Raw genomic sequence first — 20,556 nt, forward strand, 5'->3', positions numbered from 1 at the left:
ATGAATATTCAGGATGAATTCCTTTAGGATGGACTGGTTGGGTCTCCTTGTAGTCCAAGGGACTCTCAAGAGTCTCATCCAACACCACAGTTCAAAGGCATCAATTCTTTGGTGCTCAGCTTTGTTTATAGTCCAACTCTCACATTCATATATGACTACTGGCAAAACCATAGCTTTGACTAGATGGACTTTTGTTGGGAAAGTAATGTCTCTGCTTTCTAATATTCTGTCTAGGTTGGTCATAATTTTTCTTCCAAGAAGTAAGCATCTTTTAATTTCATGGCTGCAGTCACCATCTGCAGTGATTTTGGAGCCCAAGAAAATAAAGTCTGTCACTGTTTTCATTGTTTCCCCATCTATTTGCCATGAAGTGATGAGACCAGATGCCATGATCTTAGTTTTCTGAATGTTGAGCTTTAAGCCAAGTTTTTCACTCTCCTCTTTCACTTTCATCAAGAGGTTCTTTAGTTCTTCTTCACTTTCTGCCATAAGGGTGGTGTCACCTGCATATCTGAGATTATTGAGATTGCTCCTGGGAATCTTGATTCCAGCTTGTGCTTCATCCAGTCCAGCATTTCTCATGATGTACTCTGCATAGAAGTTAAATAAGCAGGGTGACAATATACAGCCTTGATGTATTCCTTTCCCGATTAGGAACCAGTCTGTTGTTCCATGTCCAGTTTTAACTATTGCTTCCTGACCTGCATACAAATTTCTCAGGAGGTTCATGACATTGTGTAGGAGGCAGGGATCAAGACCATCCCCAAGAAAAAGAAGTGCAAAAAGGCAAAATGGTTGTCTGAGGAGGCTTTACAAATAGCTGTGAAAAGAAGAGAAGCAAAAGGCAAAGGAGAAAAGGAAAGATATACCCATTTGAATGCAGAGTTCCAAAGAGTAGCAAGAAGAGATAAGAAAGCCTTCCTCGGTGATCAATGCAAAGAAATAGAGGAAAACAACAGAATGGGAAAGACTAGAGATCTCTTCAGGAAAATCAGAGATACCAAGGGAACATTTCATGCAAAATGGGCACAATAAAGGACAGAAATGGTCTGGACCTAACAGAAGCAGAAGATATTAAGAAGAGGTGGCAAGAATACACAGAAGAACTGTAGGAAAAAGATCTTCATGACCCAGATAATCACAATTGTATGATCACTCACCTAGAGCTGGACATCCTGGAAGGCGAAGTCAAGTGGGCCTTAGGAAGCATCCCTACCAACAAAGCTAGTGCAAGTGATGGAATTCCAGTTGAGCTATTTCAAATCCTCAAAGATGATGCTGTGAAAGCACTACACTCAATATGCCAGCAAATTTGGAAAATAAGCTTTTTTTTTATGCCATTATGTCAGCATTGGCCACAGGACTGGAAAAGGTGTTTTCATTCCAATCCCAATGAAAGGCAATGCAAAAGAATGCTCAAACTACTGCACAATTGCACTCATCTCACACGCTAGCAAAGTAATGCTCAAAATTCTCCAAGCCAGGCTTCAACAGTATGTGAACCATGAACTTCCAGATGTTCAAGCTGGATTTAGAAAAAGCAGAAGAACCAGAGATCAAATTGCCAACATCCGTTGAATCATCGAAAAAGCAAGAGAGTTCCAGAAAAACATCTATTTCTGCTTTATTGACTAAGCCAAAGTCTTTGACTGTGGATCACAACAAACTGTGGAATATCTTTGTCAATGGGGATTATTCTACTTTCTAAGCAGGCCATTCTTTGGACTATGTTGTTATAAGTGTATTTCTATACTGGATCCAAGTATTTATATGTCTAACTCCTACTTTTTATATTAGTCCTAACATTTAATATCGAACTGTCATCTCAGACTTTGTCAGTTTTGTTCATTGCTGTATCCCCAGTGCCTAAAACCTGGCACATTAGAGACACTCAATAAATATTTAAAGAATGAACAATAGCTACTATTTATTGAAGGTTTACTATGTATCAGGCAGTAAGCTAAGAGAGTTTCACATGCTATTTTACTTAACCCTGACAACAAACATGTGTTTCTTGTAATTATCATCATTTTAAACACAAGGAAACTGAGGCTTACGGAGCCTCAGTAACCTGTCCAAGATCACAAGACTAATATGTGCAGAATCAGAAATCAAACCCAGGTCTTATTCCAAAACTCCCAGTCTTAACCACTACATTTGTCTTTGTCCCATTCAGCAGCTTTTTTGAACGAGTCATTAAAAGTGACCATACATTTTACCAAAAGACTGTTATTGTTGTTGTTTTAAATGGATTACCATGTAATATCTAAATATCCCTAGTATGGCAGACACTCATTAAATATCTGCTGAATGAATGAATATGCAATAGGAACAAATATTCCAACTGATTTCAGAAATAGCTGTAGAATCTGGAAATGAAGACAATACATAAAGCTTCTTGAGAGTTTTGTAGCAATTATAATTACTTCTGCTGATTATTTGAAGTCATTCTTACCCAGTCTTTGATATTTTGCTAAAAATGATGGAAAACTAACGGTTTCATTTAAGTGAGTCAGGGGTCAAGAGTGACATGATCAGATTTCCACTGTGAATAGATCACTGTGAGTACAATGTGATGAATGGATAGGAAAAGGACAAAGTAGATGCAGAGATAATGTTATACCAAGAAAAACTTGGATCAGCTTAGACAAGGGTGCTGGTGGTAAAGAGGATGAGTGCTACAGGGTAAAGGAAAATGTCAAAAGTAACTCCTAAATTTCCAGCTTTGGATAGATTGAAAAGATGACAGATTACTTTGGACGAGGATCAAGTTTATGAGAGAATAAATATAAATTTGAACTCAAACATATGAGACATCCAATGGGAATGCTCAATAGGCAGGTAGATAATTGGATTCTGACAGCAAACATGAGCAAGATAGAGGGCTAGGAGAGATACATATTTGGGAGTCTTAAGTGTATAAATCAAGGTTTTGCATTCATTATGTCAGCAAATCTGGAAGACCCAGTAGTGACCACAGGACTGGAAGAAGTCAATCTTCATCCCAATTCCCAAGAAGGGTAGTACCAAAGAATGTGCTAACCATTGGACAACTGCACTCATCTCCCATGCTAGTAAGGTCATGCTTAAAGTCTTGCATGCTAGGCTTCAGCATTATGCAAACCAAGAATTTCCAGATGTCCAAGCTGGGTTTAGAAAAGGAAGGGGAACTAGAGATCAAATTTCCAACATTCGCTGGATCATAGAGAAAGCAAGGGAATTTCAGAAAAACATTATCTCTGTTTCATCGACTATGCTAAAGCCTTTGACTGTGTGGATCATGACAAACTGTGGAAATCTCTTAGAGTGATGGGAATACCAGACCATCTTATCTGTCTCCTGAGAAACCTGTATGTGGGTCAAGAAGCAACAGTTAGAACCCTGTATGGAACAACCGATTGGTTCAACATCAAGAAAGGAGTATGACAGGGCTGTCTGCCATCACCCTGTTTGTTTAACCTATATGATGAGCACATCATGAGAAATGTTAGGCTGGATGAGTTACAAGCTGGAATCAAGATAGGCAAGAGAAACATCAACAACCTCAGATATACAGATGAAACCCCTCTAATGGCAGAAAGTGAAGAGGAACTAAAGAGCCTCTTGATGAGGAGAGTGAAAGAGCCAACTTAAGACTAAATATTAAAAAAAAAAAAACTGAGATAATAGCATCCGGCCCCTTTACTGCAAGGCAAATGGAAGGGGAAAAGGTGGAAGCAGTGACAGATTTCCTCTTCTTGGACTCCAAAATCACTGCAAATGGTGACTGCAGCTGTGAAATCAGAAGCTGATTGCTTCTTGACAGGAAAGTGATGACAAACCTAGACAGTGTTGAAAAGCAGTGACATTACTCTGCCAACAAAGGTCTATCTAGTTGAGGCTATGGTCTTCCCAGTGGTCATATACAGTTGTGAGAGCTAGACTGTAAAGAAGGCAGACCACCAAAGAATTGATGCCTTTGAACTGCGGTGCTGGAAAAGACTTCTCAAAGTCCCCTGGATAGCAAGGAGCTCAAACCAGTCAATCTTAAGAGAGATCAACCCTGAATATGCACTGGAAGGACTGATGCTGAAGCTGAAGCTCCAGTATTTTGGTCATCTGATGTAAACAGACAACTCACTAGAGAAGTCCCTGATGCTGGGAAAGATTGAGGGCAGAAGGAGGAGAGGGTGTCAGAGGGTGAGATAACTGGATGGCATCACCGAAGCAATGAACATAACTTGGGCAAACTCCAGGAGATGGTGAGGGACAGGGAGGCCTGGCATGCTGCAGTCCATGGGGTCACAAAGAGTCAGACATGACTGGGCGACTGAACAACAACAACAAAAAGCGTGTAAATAGTAATTACAAGCCTTGAATAATGCTTCTTGACCTTTATCAACTTATCAGGCAGGCACAGAGGTCTACCAACATTTTACCAACCCATTGGTTTATGGTTTAGATAAAAAACAGAAAGGAGATGCCAAGTAGATAGGAGGAACAGAGGAGCACCAAGTGTTTGTTTTTCTTTCCCCATTACATCTCTCTGCCCCTCTTGTTTCCCCTCTCCCTAACATCTAATATCTTAAAGCAGGGTCCTATGCTGAAAACTAGAGCAGGGGAAGGAGCAGCATGGAGGGTAGGATATAGGGATAGTAGACAAGATGTGAAATTAGCAGCAGAGAGTAAGAATGGTTACATGACATGTCTCAAAGGATCAGAGATTTTTACCAGACAAGTAAAGATGTTTGCCTAGGTATGCTAAGTCGCTTCAGTCATGTCCAACTCTTTGCAACCCCACGGACTGTAGCCCGCCAGGCTCCTCTGTCCATGGGATTCTCCAGGCAAGAATACTGGAGTGGGCTGCCATGCCCTCCTCCAGGGGATCTTCCTGACCCAGGGGAAGTTTCTTTACCGCTGAGCCATCACTCACATCCAGACCTAATGAATGTGGAGTTGGAAAGAATAAACTGACTTCATTTGAGATGCAGGCAAGGAGGGTCCTCTGGAAAGACATGATATTCACTTAGGTGAAGGAGGTACAAGAAATGTTCAGAGGGCTGTATTATAGGCCATCAATAGAAACCATCAGAGGCAAACTGCTTCATCAACCTGCTCTGACACTTACACACTGTTACATTCAGTGTTTGCAGAGGAAGTGTATGGCAAAATGATTGAGTACTGCATAAAGATTAAGAGCATGAAATCAAGTACCTGCTATGTTCATAGATAATATAAAATGATAAAATGTTTTTATCCTTCAAGAAGTATATAATCTAAAATCTTTGTAAATGTAAAAATTTACAAAGATAAATAATAAAAGAGATAAATATCAATCCTACAGAACAATGTAAGTAGTAGTATCAGCAGTATATACTTTATTGCAGTAATAATAGAAAATTCAGGTCCACTTTGATATTGGAAGGCTCAGGTTCAAATCCTAGATCTGCCACATACTTACAAATAATCCTCAACTTCTTCATTTGTATAATGTTGTAATAACAAAGTGAGATGATATATGGAAAGCATTGAACACAATTCTGATACATCATAAGCATCAATAGGTAGAAGCTTCACTATTATTAATGACAATAAAATGGAATTCTTCAATAGGTTGTAAGCTTTCTAATATAAAGATGATTTTTAAAATATCTGTCATATTGTATGGTGTAAGCTTTCTAATATAAAGATGATTTTTAAAATATCTGTCATATTGTATGGTGTTCAGAATGCTGTATAAACAGTAATGCCTAAAATTTATCAACATAAATATTTTCTCAAAAGTATCAATTGAGAATATGCTGTAAACACTATTCTTCGCCATTTCTCATGAAACTCATAGTTTAGTAATGATATGTACAATTTTCCATCAGTTCTTTAATATAGTTTAAAAAATATTATTTATACTTTCCAAACTACTTAAATATTTATGAATTATGACTAAACTGAGCTCAAGAACAAAGGCCTATTCATCTTTGTAGAACCTAAAATAGTTTTCACAATCCTTTGTATAGCTAAACAGTGACAACAGATTTGTGTAAATAAAGCATTGAAATAGAATGGCTGACCTGTATAAATGTATAAATTAAATAAAGAGACCATAGTATGTCCATACCAAAATCATTTGTTACTTTTGTTAGCCATTTTTATTATTCCTGTTCAAGGGGAAGATAGAGACAGGGTCTCTATAAAAATTCTAATCTAAGGGAATTATAAGGGGCTAGTAATTAAAAAATTAGTGGTTATTTTTAAGCACAGAGAGAGACAAAGATGATGAAAGACATTTTCATGTTGAAAAAATCAACATGCCAACTTTATAACATAGTAACTTCAGGTGTATATAAGCACTACAACCTTATTCACTGAGAGATATATACCTGACGAAAAAGAACAGAGAAACATAATATGCCATAGAAAAGAGAAGCTTGCCACTCAGTTTCAGAAAGCCAACCTGTCCCAACAGCTAAGCTGGCAGGGAAGGTTACTGACCACTCCTTGATACAAATCCTTTCGTTTGTCTTTCTTAGCTTAACAAATCTTTCCTGGATCCTCTCTCTGGCTGTCTAACTGCTTCATCCCCACCTTTCAGTGAATTTCTCTTCTTTCACCCATCCCGCAAATAGAGTTGATGTGTTCTTACTCCACACATACCCCAGGCAATTGCATCCATCCTTCTGGCTTCGACTACCATCCGTTTGCTGATGATACATCTCTGTTTAAAATCTTTCCTGAGCTGCATGTCTAATAATCAACTATTATCACATATCTCTAAATAAATATTTCAAATTCAACATCACTTCCAAACCTGCTAATATTCTTACCACCATCTATCCAGTTACTAAAACCAGAAATTCTGGAGCCATCTTAGACTCTCTTTTCTTCTTCACAGACAACATCTAATTAATCATGAGTCAGAGAAGGCAAAAATTTTTTATCGCAGGCTACTCACAAATATGTTCAAGCTGGATTTAGAAAAGGCAGAGGAACCAGAGATCAAATTGCTGACATCTGTTGGATCATTGAAAAAACAAGAGAGTTCCAGAAAAACATCTACTTCTGTTTTATTGACTATGCCAAAGGCTTTGATTGTATGGATCACAAAAAACTGTAGAAAATTCTTCAAGAGATGGGAGTACCAGATCACCTTACCTGCCTCCTGAGAAATCTGTATGCAGGTCAAGAAGCAACAGCTCTTGAATAGTTCTGGTTCAAGAAGGAACAAAACTAGACATGGAACAATGGACTGGTTCCAAATTGGGAAAGGAGTATGTCAAGGCTGTATATTGTCACCCAGCTTATTTAACCTATATTCAGAGTACATCATGCAAATGCATGATGGAATCAAGCAAAGCTGGAATCAAGATTGCCGGGAGAAATATTAATAACCTCAAATATGCAGATGATACCACCCTTATGGTAGAAAGGGAAGAACTGAAGAGCCTCTTGATGAAAGTAAAAAGGACAGTGAAAAAGCTGGCTTAAAACTCAACATTCAGACAACTAAGATCATGGCATCTGGTCCCATCACTTCATGGCAAATAGATGGGGAAACAGTGGAAACAGTGACAGACTGTATATTCTTGGGCTCCAAAATCACTGCAGACGGCGACTGCAACCATGAAATTAAACGACACTTGCTTCTTGTAAGAAAAGTTATGACCAACCTAGACAGCATATTAAAAAGCAGCGACATTACTTTGCTGACAAAGGTCTGTCAAGTCAAAGCTATAGTTTTTCCAGTAGTCATGTATGGATATGAGAGTTGAACCATAAAGAAAGCTGAGTGCCAAAGAATTGATGCTTTTGAACTATGATGTTGGAGAAGACTCTTGAGAGTCCCTTGGGCTATAAGGAGATCCAACCAGTCCATCCTAAAGGAAATCAGTCCTGAATATACATTTGAAGGACTGATGCTGAAGCTGAAACTCCAGTACTCTGGCCACATGATGTGAAGAACTGACTCATTTGAACAGACCCTGATGCTGGGAAAGATTGAAGGTGGGAGGAGAAGGGGACGACAGAGGATGAGATGGATGGATGGTATCACCAACTCAATGGACATGAGTTTGAGCAAGTTCTGGGAGTTGGTGATGGAGAGGGAAGCCTGGCATGCTACAGTCCATGGGGTCGCAAAGAGTCGGACACAACTGAGCGACTGAACTGACTCATGAATATAAATGTGAATAAATTTTTATATGATATCAGGAAACTCTTAAGTACAATGGAAAATGTAATTTACTAACTGGTAGACAGAAGAATACATTAAGACCAGTCAGGTTTTGGAATTGATGAAAAATGTTTTTATTACCTTTCCCAGTTGTAGAGATTAATATTGATCTGAATTGCTTGATAAACAAGGCCAGCCTGAAGAAGAACAATTTCAGCCTCCTGTATGTTCCCACTAAACATTAATATGTGGGCCATTTTTGATTCTTTAGAGGGAAGACTTTTTATAGAATTGATATATTGAACTTTATCAATCTAAAAAAAAAGAAAAATATTTGAAGTATATAGTAACAAATTAGAGTTAAAAACACACACACACATAAACATAAGTAAAAACTATTTACTTCACCGATTGCTGCGTAGGCTATTTCTGCAGTAGTCATATCTTGATTAGCAACTGCCATAGCAGCTAAGCAAGCCCACATGGTTTGTTCCTAAAGTGAAATATGAGAACAATTATTTCAACTACATGGCTGAATTAAAATATAACAAGGTTATATTTTAATATAAAAGAAAAGACTGCTGAGCCTGGCACTGAAAAAAATAATAATTTAATAAATTAATGATGTGGAAATTTCATCATGGCTATGCTGTTATAGACTTGGATTACTGTGATATTGAATGGTTTGCCTTGGAAACGAACAGAGATCATTCTGTTGTTTTTGAGATTGCATCCAAGTACTGCATTTTGGACTCTTTTGTTAACCATGATGGCTACTCCATTTCTTCTAAGGGATTCCTGCCCACAGTAGTAGATATAATGGTCATCTGAGTTAAATTCACCCATTCCAGTCCATTTTAGTTCGCTGATTCCTAGAATGTCAACATTCACTCTTGCCATCTCCTGTTTGACCACTTCCAATTTGCCTTGATTCAGGGACCTAACATTCCAGGTTCCTATGCAATATTGCTCTTTACAGCATTGGACCTTGCTTCTATCACCAGTCACATCCACAACTGGGTATTGTTTTTGCTTTGGCTCCATTCCTTCATTCTTTCTGGAGTTATTTCTCCACTGATCTCCAGTAGCATATTGGGCACCTACTGACCTAGGGAGTTCCTCTTTCAGCATCCTATCATTTTGCCTTTTCATACTGTTCATGGGGTTCTCAAGGGAAAAATACTGAAATGGTTTGACATTCCCTTCTCCAGTGGACCACATTCTGTCATACCTCTCCACTATGACCTGCCCGTCTTGGGTGGCCCCACAGGGCATGGCTTAGGTTCACTGAGTTAGACAAGGCTGTGGTCCTACTGTGATTAGATTGACTAGTTTTCTGTGATTATGGTTTCAGTGTGTCTGCCCTCTGATGCCCTCTTGCAACACCTACCGTCTTACTTGGGTTTCTCTTACCTTGGACATGGGGAATCTCTTAACTCAGAAGACCATTATATCTACTACTGTGGGCAGGAATCCCTTAGAAGAAATGGAGTAGCCATCATGGTCAACAAAAGAGTCTGAAATGCAGTACTTGGATGCAATCTCAAAAATTACAGAATGATCTCTGTTCATTTCCAAGGCAAACCATTCAATATCAAGGTAATCCAAGACTACGCCCCAACCAGTAATGCTGAAGAAGCTGAAGTTGAATGATTCTATGAAGACCTACAAGACCTTTTAGAACTAATACCCCAAAAAGATGTCCTTTTCATTATAGGGGACTGGAATGCAAAAGTGGGAAGTCAAGACACACCTGGAATAACAGGCAAATTTGGACTTGGAGTACAGAATGAAGCAGGGCAAAGGCTAAGAGAGTTTAGCCAAGAGAATGCACTTGTCATAGCAAACACCCTCTTCCAACAATACAAGAGAAGATTCTACACATGGACATCACCAGATGGTCAACACCGAAATCAGACTGATTATATTCTTTGCAGCCAAAAATGGAAAAGCTCTACACAGTCAACAAAAACAAGACCAGGAGCTGACTGTGGCTCATATCATGAACTCCTTATTGCCAAATTCAGACTTAAATTCAAGAAAGTAGGGAAAACCACTAGACCATTCGGGTATGACCTAAATCAAATCACTTATGATTATACAGTGGAAGTGAGAAATAGATTTAAGGGACTAGATCTGATAGACAGAGTGCCTGATAAACTATGGAATGAGGTTCATGACATTGTACAGAAGACAGAGATCAAGACCATCCCCATGGAAAAGAAATGCAAAAAAGCAAAATGGCTGTCTGGGGAGGCCTTACAAATAGCTGTGAAAAGAAGAGAAGCGAAAAGCAAAGGAGAAAAGGAAAGATATAAGCATCTGAATGCAGAGTTCCAAAGAATAGCAAGGAGAGATAAGAAAGCCTTCCTCAGTGATCAATGCAAAGAAATAGGGGAAAACAACAGAATGGGAAAGACTAGAGATCTCTTCAAGAAAATCAGAGATACCAAGGGAACATTTCATGCAAAGATGGGCTCGATAAAGGACAGAAATGGTCTGGACCTAACAGAAGCAGAAGATATTAAGAAGAGGTGGCAAGAATACACAGAATCGTACAAAAAAAGATCTTCATGACCAAGATAATCATGATGGTGTGATCACTCACCTAGAGCCAGACATCCTGGAATGTGAAGTCAAGTGGGCCTTAGAAAGCATCAACTACGAACAAAGCTAGTGGAGGTGATGGAATTCCAGTTGAGCTATTTCAAATCCTCAAAGATGATGCTGTGAAAGTGCTGCACTCAATATGCCAGCAAATTTGGAAAACTCAGCAGTGGCCACAGGACTGGAAAAGGTCAGTTTTCATTCCAATCCCAAAGAAAGGCAATGCTAAAGAATGCTCAAAGTACCACACAATTGCACTCATCTCACATGCTAGTAAAGTAATGCTCAAAATTCTCCAAGCCAGGCTTCAGCAGTACGTGATCCATGAACTTACAGATGTTCAAGCTGTTTTAGAAAAGGCAGAAGAACCAGAGATCAAATTGCCAACATCTGCTGGATCATCGAAAAAGCAAGAAAGTTCCAGAAAATCATCTATTTCTGCTTTATTGACTATGCCAAAGCCTTTGACTGTGTGGATCACAATAAACTGTTGAAAATTCTGAAAGAGATGGGAATACCAGACCACCTGACCTGCCTCTTGAGAAATCTATATGCAGGTCAGGAAGCAACAGTTAGAAATGGACATGGAACAACAGACTTGTTCCAAACAGAAAAAGGGGTACATCAAGGCTGTATATTGTCACCCTGCTTATTTAACTTCTATGCAGAGTACATCATGAGAAATGCTGGGCTGCAAGAAGCACAAGCTGGAATCAAGACTGCTGGGAGAAATATCAATAACCTCAGATATGCAGATGACACCACCCTTATGGAAGAAAGTGAAGAGGAGCTAAAAAGCCTCTTGATGAAAGTGAAAGAGGAGAGTGAAAAGTTGGCTTAAAGCTCAACATTCAGAAAACGAAGATCATGGCTTCTGGTCCCATCACTTTATGGAAAATAGATGGAGAAACAGTGGAAACAGTGTCAGACTTTGTTGTTTTTTTTGCTCCTCTGCAGATGGTGACTGCAGCCATGAAATTAAAAGATGCTTACTCCCTGGAAGAAAAGTTATGACCAACCTAGATAGCATATTCAAAAGCAGAGACATTACTTTGCTGACTAAGGTCTGTCTAGTCAAGGCTATGGATTTTTCCAGTGGTCATGTATGGATGTGAGAGTTGGACTGTGAAGAAAGCTGAGCGCCAAAGAATTGATGCTTTTGAACTGTGGTGTTGGAGAAGACTCTTGAGAGTCCCTTGGACTGCAAGGAGATCCAATCAGTCCATTCTGAAGGAGATCAGCCCTGGGTTTTCTTTGGAAGAAATGATGCTAAAGCTGAAACTCCAATACTTTGGCCTCCTCATGCGAAGAGTTGACTTATTGGAAAAGACTTTGATGCTGGGAGGGATTCGGGGCAGGAGGAGAAGGGGACGACAGAGGATGAGATGGCTGGATGGCATCACCGACTCGATGGGCATGAGTGTGAATAAACTCTGGGAGTTGGCGATGGACAGGGAGGCCTGGCATGCTGTGATTCATGGGGTCTCAAAGAGTCGGACACTATGAACTGAACTGATGCTGTTCACATATTCAAAACACATAGAGAAAGTTTTGAATAAATTTTTTGTGAAACGTTCATTTCTAATTAAAAAAGGTTTATTTTAGAACTTATGATACACATTAATGATAATTCAAGGTTATAAGCCCTCCAGTCTTTTTGATGAGATGTCAAAGAATACAACTGCAGGGAACCAGAGGAAAAGTGAGGTTTTCAGACAATGCTATTAGAGCAGACTGTCATCAATAACACATTGTAAGGAAAACCATCTAAAAGTCCTTTTACAAGTGTATTGTAAGAGAATTAAACAATGTAAAATAAAAGAGTTCTGTGGTCAAACATGCTCAGAAAATACTTAATTCAACTAGGTTGGAAAATGCTACCTAAAGTAGTGAATGGTTCTTAACCTTAGCTATACAAATCATTTGAGGAACTTAAAAATATGTCCAGGCTCACTAGATTTAATAAATTAGACCTTGGGGGTAGAACCTGGGAATCTGACTTTTATATAAAGTTCCATGAAAGGTTTTTATATGTACCAGAAAGAAGAAACTACTCGCTTCTTCAGAGAATAAATCACACAGCAACATCTCTCTCTCTCTCATGACATTACTTATTTAAAAAAAAAAGATGTGATCTTGTTGACAATTTTTCCAACCCTTAGCTCTTATGATTTCTCATTTTGCAAAAAGATATTGTATAAACTAATACACAATATATATACAACTGTGGATCTGAAATGTAAAGTACCTTAACAAAACGACAAAGTCTTACAGCGTCTTCCCATTTTGAACTGCTTACATATTCGTGGAGAATAGCAGGATATGGTGATATGCTGATGTGAACCAGAGAGCCATCAGCTCTTCTTATAGTTACTTGATTTCCAACAAAACTCACAATATGGGGGTTTTTACTAAATTCACTGTTGAAAAAAAGGCAAAATGCAACTGATATTCTGAGCAAAAAATTTCATACAATTTAAATTTGGGAGCTGACCTCAACATACATATGAAATCTACAATCTCCAAAATGCACCCCAAGAAAGTTAATTACAGGGAGAATGTATATCTTCAAAAAAAATATTGGAATCTAACTTACTTTGTACACTTAGAGCAAAATATACAAACATTTTAACATGACAAAAATTATTACATATTTGACAACTATGCCTAAAAGCATCTGAAATGATCTTTTTGCCTAAGAATTAAGGTAAATCACACAAATGATTAAAGCACTTAGCTTCAGCTTTTGAAAGTACAAACATTAAAAAGTTGATTCCAAGATTATTTTCTCATAATAACAGGAGGTGAATTTTAAGTAAAGAGACTAACTTCTCTTCATTAGCTAATTTTTTTATATGATGCCTCTCTGGTTTTGCTAATGTGAGCTTGATATTAAAAATGAACTCAAAATAGATTTGAAAGTTAAACTAAGATTTGGCATTGAGAAGCCTTTGTATTCCTAGTTTGCCAAGAATAAGAGATCTCCCTGCTATTTCTTAGAGAATTTAGGAATATAAATACATTTGATTTTCTGAAGAATGTCAAATAAAAAAAAAACTTTTAAATAACTTTATGTATTTTTTCTATATTTATTATCAATTTTAAATTCAATTCTAGAGATACACTCATTCCTGAGAGTTTCAAGGTCAATGATAAAATGGGAAAGAGTAAAGGCTGTCATAAAATTGTACATCACAGAAAAATATTGAGTACCTAAAATAAAATAATTAAACCACATTGAAAAAACTACCTGAGTTACCATTAAACAACAGTAAACCTGAAAATCATATAAGAAAAAATTATATCCATTTAAGAAACATATAAATAAACAGTATTACATCAAAGCAACACTTTCAACTTCATTCTGTCACTTAAATCTCATATTAGCTTTAGCTGAATAATTTAGTTAACTAAGTAACATAAAAGATTATTTTGTAGGAATGAAATTAGAAGCAAGAATACAACACTCTGTTAATTTTATTGATGACAATAAACAATCCCACACAGTAAAATGTTACCTTGCATCCCTTTCATATAATGTTTTAGGCAAAATGTCTCTATCCACATAAACCGTATTGGGGTAATACCACACTGTAAATCGAGTATCTTGAAGTCCACAAAGGATATTGCACGTATCACTCCACGCCAAAGTATGCACCATTGTTCCTTAGGTTAAAAAGAACATTAATGTATTATTTCCATTATATAAGTATTAAAAACATATCTTTAAAATTAGCTGATGTATAAGACCCCAACTAACTGCTGGTAGGTATGAGTATTTTATGATGGTGAAAATGTGTAAAAATGCACATAAAAATTTATGGAAATATTTGAGCATTTTACCCAGAACCATTATATTTTCAATCTGCATGTCTTTTGTTCAATGCCAATTTAGTTGCAGCAGCTAAAGACTTGCTATCAAAATGGAATTAAATAGCTAAGAAATATGAGGAGACCAAAGCATTATTCATAGATTCATTCAAACAAGTAAGCTATTTAGTATAATATCAAGAGTAGATCTAAGAATACTGAAAATAATAAAAAATTTAAGTGTATTACAATTATTTTACCAAGTTTGATAATCTGTTCTTCCTTCCCAAATCGTTTCACTGAAGTGATATAGAGATCTCTATTTTTATCAATGAAAGCAATTTTTCTATCATTGGTGAGTCCCTTTTGATCCAGAGCAATTTCCAAAACTTCATTCTAAAATTTTTAAAGAATGAAAATTCTGGATTAGTTTTAGTGCTTACACCAGATTATTTTAATTGTTTACTTACAAGAACATATGTTTATTTAAAGATCAATTAAATATCATTTACCTACTTATAATGGTAAAATGTCCCTGCTAAATAACTTAACTGCTAATATACAAATAATTCAAAAGCTAAAGTGTAATTACTTATTTTTTAATTTACAAGGGAAAAATGCCTGTTAGAACACCATAAAATAATGTAATCTTTGAAACTCTATAAGCTGAAATACACTTCCATTTGTGTCCATCATTTGGGCACAAGTTAAATTTTGACACATCTATAAAATGTTATACTTATGGCAGGAAGAAGGACTGCATAAGTACTTTTATCTATTGACATGGAAAAATTTCCAGAAATAGAATGTTGCATGAGAAAAGCAAAGTGCAGACTTATATGTCATCTTTGGGTAAAAGAAAGAGAAAGGAACATATACCCATTTTGTCCATGTATGCACTAAAAACCTCTGGAAGGGTAAAAGGAGATTAATAATGATGGCTACTTATTCAGTGGAAAGGAACTAAACTGACAGGTGCAGCAGGAATAGTTTTTTACTGACTGCTTTTCCATTTCTGAACCACTGAATGTATTTGTTATTCAACTAATAATTACAAAAAGAAAAAAATAAAATACAGGGTAACACTTCACTAGTAGCACTGAATAATAAAGTTAAAAACATCTTTAACCCTAATATATCACTTATTGGAGGATAACTCAATGGAATGGTGCCATTTATTTGTTCTAATGCCAGAAGTCAGAAACTAATAAACAGCTCGCAATTCAGGATTTTTTTCAGTTTAACTACAGTCTTAAAACCTAAAAAAAAGGAGCTAGAACAGGTCAATGGAAAAAGTGTAAGCTGTATCGAGGTATAAACACATTTTTATTTACTGATACTATATGTGCTAAAAGTTTAATCAAGATAGAATATTTTATTGAAAAGCAGTAAAGAAGGACTTCTCTGGTGGTCCAGTGGTTAAAAATCCACCTGCCAAAGCAGGGGACATGAATTCGATCCCTGGTCCAGAAACTAAGAATCCACATGCTGTGGGGTAACGAACTCACAGCTACTGAGCCCATGCACTGCAATTACTGAAGTCCATGTGCCTTAACTAGAGAAAGCCCGTGCACAGCAATGAAGAATGAGCACAGTCAAAAATAAATAAAACAAATAATAATTTTTAAAAAAGGAGTAGAGCTTGAACAAAAACATACGTCAGATTCTTCCATTCAATTAATTTGCATACATATAGCTTTCCATTAAAGAATTTAATAGTGCTTTATCTTTAGGACATTTTTAGGCAAAATACTCTAAGAATGCACACTGGTTTTAAATATAAAACTAATCTCCATGTTTTCCTCCTTAAAATGAAAACATTAATTCTGCTCCTAGTGTTTTGTTTTTAATTTTTGTTTTCTGGCCACACCATGGAGCACATGGAACTTTGCCAATTAGGGATCAAACCCATGCTCCTTGCAATGGACGTGCAAAGTCTTAACCACTGGACTACCAGGGAAGTCTGAAAACATTAATTTTGAAAAGAAGTAAGTAACTATTTACATTAAACATAGCTAATATCCATCACCTTATGAGAAAGAAACTTCCCGTCTCCCATTGGTTTTCCGGTTGATGCCTCAAAGAGGAAGATTACTTGAAAAAAAATAAAGCATTAATCACCACATTACATTAGAATTTTTTACTGGCAAATTTCTATGGAGCTATCATAATCCTAATTAGAAATTATTTAACTCTTTGGACCACAGCATACCTATCAGCACTGAAGAGCAGCAGCCATCAAATTCCTAATTAGTAATAAGGTCATATTTCTCAGTGGAACCAAACATGTCTTCCTAAAATATACATTCCCTAATTAGAATTATTATTAATGGTATGGAATCAATGTACCACAGATTCAAAAATGGCAAGTCCAAATCTGAATGCAGTTTGTAATTTTCATAACTCTGATTTAGACCAACATAACAACCCAGACAATCATTTCACAAAGGAAAAATGTATTGAATGCCTACTATACTACCAGGAAATTTTGTAGTGATGAGTTCCCTGTGGTCAGTACACTACTGTGTGATAATTTGTGTAGTCTTTGCCTTGGGTTCCTGACACAGGTCTTCCACAACCCTTGGAATTTTCTGAGTCACAGGAATGTCTTTGTTATGCTAATAGAGAGATTCTGGGTGATTCCCTAGATAGCTTCAGGATCGCTATAGGGTCACCAGAAAGACCAAGCATATGATTATAGAGTTTGGACTTTCAATTCCCTGAAATAGGTTTTTGTGTGTTCAGTCGCTCAGTCGTGCCTAACTCTTTACAACCCTATGGACTACAGCCCACCAGACTCCTCTGTCCATGGGGTTCTCCAGGCAAGAATACTGGAGTGGGTTGCCATTTCCTCCTCCAGGGGATCTTCCCAACCCAGGTACTGAACCTGAGTCTCCTGTGTCTCCTGCATTAGCAGGTGGATTCTTTACCACTGAGCAACTTGATGTTCAACCTCACTACACTGATGCAAAGGCTCTTGCCTGGATCATCAATACGGTGCCAAATCAAAGAGTCTATTTTTAGTCAAGAATCTACTTTTAGTCTTGACTTCCCAGGAGCACTGGATACTCCTGACCATCCTCTTTCTTGAAACTCATATGTGAGCTACCAAAAAACACCATTTTCTCCTGATTCTTTCCTATTTTGGACCATCCCTTATTCTCTTTTTGCTAGTTCTTCCTTCTTCGGTGATCCCTGTTCCTCGGTTTTGTTTTAGGTCACCTTTTCATGCTATATACTTTCTTGGATTATTTTCATGACATCAATCATTATCTAAAAAACGATAATTCAAAGTTCTCTATTTCCAATCCCATCTTTCTCAGATATTCTGAGTAGGCCAAGTTGTAAGAATTATTGGAGATATGTACTGAAGAAGCCAGAAACAAAAGCTGCCTCTGCCCCCTTCTCTGTTTCATCAAAGGCTTCTCCTAGTGTCATAAGTGACAGAGATATTGCCCACTACTTTTTGCTCTTTGAAGACTGTCAGTGCTTTAGTGATTCTCTTTAAGTAATTCCCAAATTACTCCAGCTCAAGATTCATCTTCAATTGAATTATTTCATATGACTGAACACACACAAAGAATTACAAAAACGAAAAGACAGAAGTGACACGAGTAGTCAGCAAAAAAAATTGGACAATTTATACAGATCATAAAACTGCTAATATATGTATAACATATTTAATTTCCAGAGGATCATACTTTTAGTATATTGATTTATAGCCGTTAGTAAACCTTAGGATGTTAAGTTTGAGGTCACTGGCTATATTCACAGAGGAAATCATGTCTTCACAATAAGTTATGTTCTAAAATTGCCAATCTAGCTGTTAAAAATGAAAAAGAAAAATACTGTTATAGAATTTTTAACTAAGTATAGAAACAAAAAATAGAAAAATTTGACTTCCATTTTAAAAAATGCTTTGGGTATAACTAAGCCCAGTTATTTTCATAGCTATATAAACTAACTTTTTAAAAAAGTAAGTTTTCCATCCTTTTGTTGACTGCACATATTACAAAGAGCTGGAGGTATATGGATGAATTTGTCTAATTTCCACAACTGGAGGTGACCTTCATTCAGTGGGAGGCTGGACCTGTATTTTAATTTAAATATGCAATAGAAACTGGCAGATTGGACAACTAAGGAGCTGGGAGCTGAAAGAGTTGCCTCTAATCTAAGTAACTGCTCTCTAACTTCGCCTTCCTCTACCCAGACTTTTGTTTCAAAGAATCACTCACAATGACATCATAGTGAATCCGTGCAAGGTGGATGAGGAGAAGAAGCAAAAGCAACACTCCTATTCCTTAATCATAAGGAGTACCTGCCTTAATCATATGTACCTCTACTCCTTAATCATAATCAAATGCACTTAACACACATTAATTGAGCACCTACTGAACTGACTGATTATAATGTAAGACCACTAGGCCCGGTTCAAAGAATCCTGCCTGTAAAAGAACTCCCAAGTCAGGAAGGAACCACTGATTTCATACATGAATAGTCCTCTTGAAAGAAAATTTTTACAGGTTGAAGATTCCAGGTACTTCAATTGTGCTTTCTATTGTTAGTGTATATCTCTATCTGCTGCTGCTGCTGCTAAGTCGCTTCAGTCGTGTCCGACCCTGTGCAACCCCATAGACGGCAGCCCACCAGGCTCCCCCATCCCTGGGATTCTCCAGTCAAGAAACTGGAGTGGGTCGCCATTTCCTTCTCCAATGCATGAAAGTGAAAAAGTGAAAGTGAAGTCGCTCGGTCGTGTCCGACCCTTAGTGACCCCATGGACCGCAGCCTACCAGGCTCCTCCGTCCATGGGATTTTCCAGGCAAGAGTACTGGAGTGGGTTGCCATTGCCTTCTATCTAGCCTTCAGTAATTACTAGTTTCTTTAAACATAAGAAAACTATTTTCCTTCTCATTTTTCTATCAGTTCTACAATAATTTTAGTTTTAGTTTTTAAAATTTTCTGTTTGTGGCAGGATGATATAACATGATTATTCAGTTCAACAAAGTTTATGTAAGTAATTTATTTGCATGTAAATCTATAATTCTGAAAATGTTCATAATTCTTTTTGGCTCTAAAATTCTATGAATTATCAATGGCTTAAATGATAATGAAATATGTTTCAGATGTGAATTAACTATAGGAAAATTCAGAATAAGGTATATTCAGTTGGAAACATACATACCTTATTACAGCTTCCATCTAAAATATGTGATGTTGAATAAGGAAAGTATAGAAACTTCATAGTGATCATTGGGATTTTCAAATTTAAGTTTACTGAAGACAAAAATCTGACTTCCAAATTATTAACAATTACACACCCATCTTAAATCTGTCTGCTGTCTAGATTCTGCTTTATTTCATTTCATTTCATTTTCTTTCCTCTCTTTTAGACAGGAAAAAAGTCCTTTAAAAACAAAACAATTACCAAATGCCCTCTCTCAGAGAACGCCTGAGGCATAAAGAGAGAAAATAATAGCTCTGTTTAGAATTATCTTTTCTACCAGAATGAGAGGTGATGCTATCTGAAAGTACTGAAAATTTAAAAGTGGGACAGTTTTCTAGCTCCAAAATTAGGTGTTCCATGAACTAACAAAATTAACAGCCAGGTCATACCTTTTTTTAACATGTCACAGTAATGACTATTTAGCCCAATATGTATTAACAGAGAAGAACAATTATTCTGTATCTTACCACTAGGCTTTAAGGATACCTCACTCTCACTCTCACCTCATTAGTTCTTTTTCCTCTTACTCATTTCTAAATCTTGATGTGCTCAGCCACTGGTCTTCATCTATATTCACTTTCTAGATGACTTCATGCCATGGCACCATCTACACATCAATGACTCCCAGATTCATATCTCATCTCCAACTCTCTCCTGAGCCCTGGATTTGTTTATTTCATTGTTTCTTCTCCAACCCCTGTTGGACGTCTAGAAAGTATTTAAACTTATCATGACAAAAACAGAACTCTGGGTTTGTGTGACCTACTCA

The 20,556-nt window shown here is 37.0% G+C and overlaps 1 protein-coding gene across 3 annotated transcripts in view; it reads right to left on the reverse strand.

Annotated features, from left to right (window-relative positions):
- IFT80 (intraflagellar transport 80) overlaps positions 1–20,556 on the reverse strand; it is a 134,132-nt gene that overhangs the window by 18,850 nt on the left and 94,726 nt on the right. For all 3 annotated transcript variants that reach the window (XM_040247857.1, XM_040247865.1, XM_040247875.1), the window contains 6 exons: positions 16,593–16,657; positions 14,824–14,959; positions 14,272–14,419; positions 13,002–13,173; positions 8,550–8,639; positions 8,288–8,460 (listed from right to left, as the gene is read on the reverse strand). In XM_040247857.1, coding sequence (XP_040103791.1) covers positions 8,288–8,460; positions 8,550–8,639; positions 13,002–13,173; positions 14,272–14,419; positions 14,824–14,959; positions 16,593–16,657 — 784 coding nt within the window. The remainder of the gene's footprint in view (positions 1–8,287; positions 8,461–8,549; positions 8,640–13,001; positions 13,174–14,271; positions 14,420–14,823; positions 14,960–16,592; positions 16,658–20,556) is intronic.

The sequence above is a fragment of the Oryx dammah genome, unplaced genomic scaffold (genome assembly GCF_014754425.2).
Source record: "Oryx dammah isolate SB20612 unplaced genomic scaffold, SCBI_Odam_1.1 HiC_scaffold_2, whole genome shotgun sequence".
Classification (NCBI taxonomy): Eukaryota; Metazoa; Chordata; class Mammalia; order Artiodactyla; family Bovidae; genus Oryx; species Oryx dammah.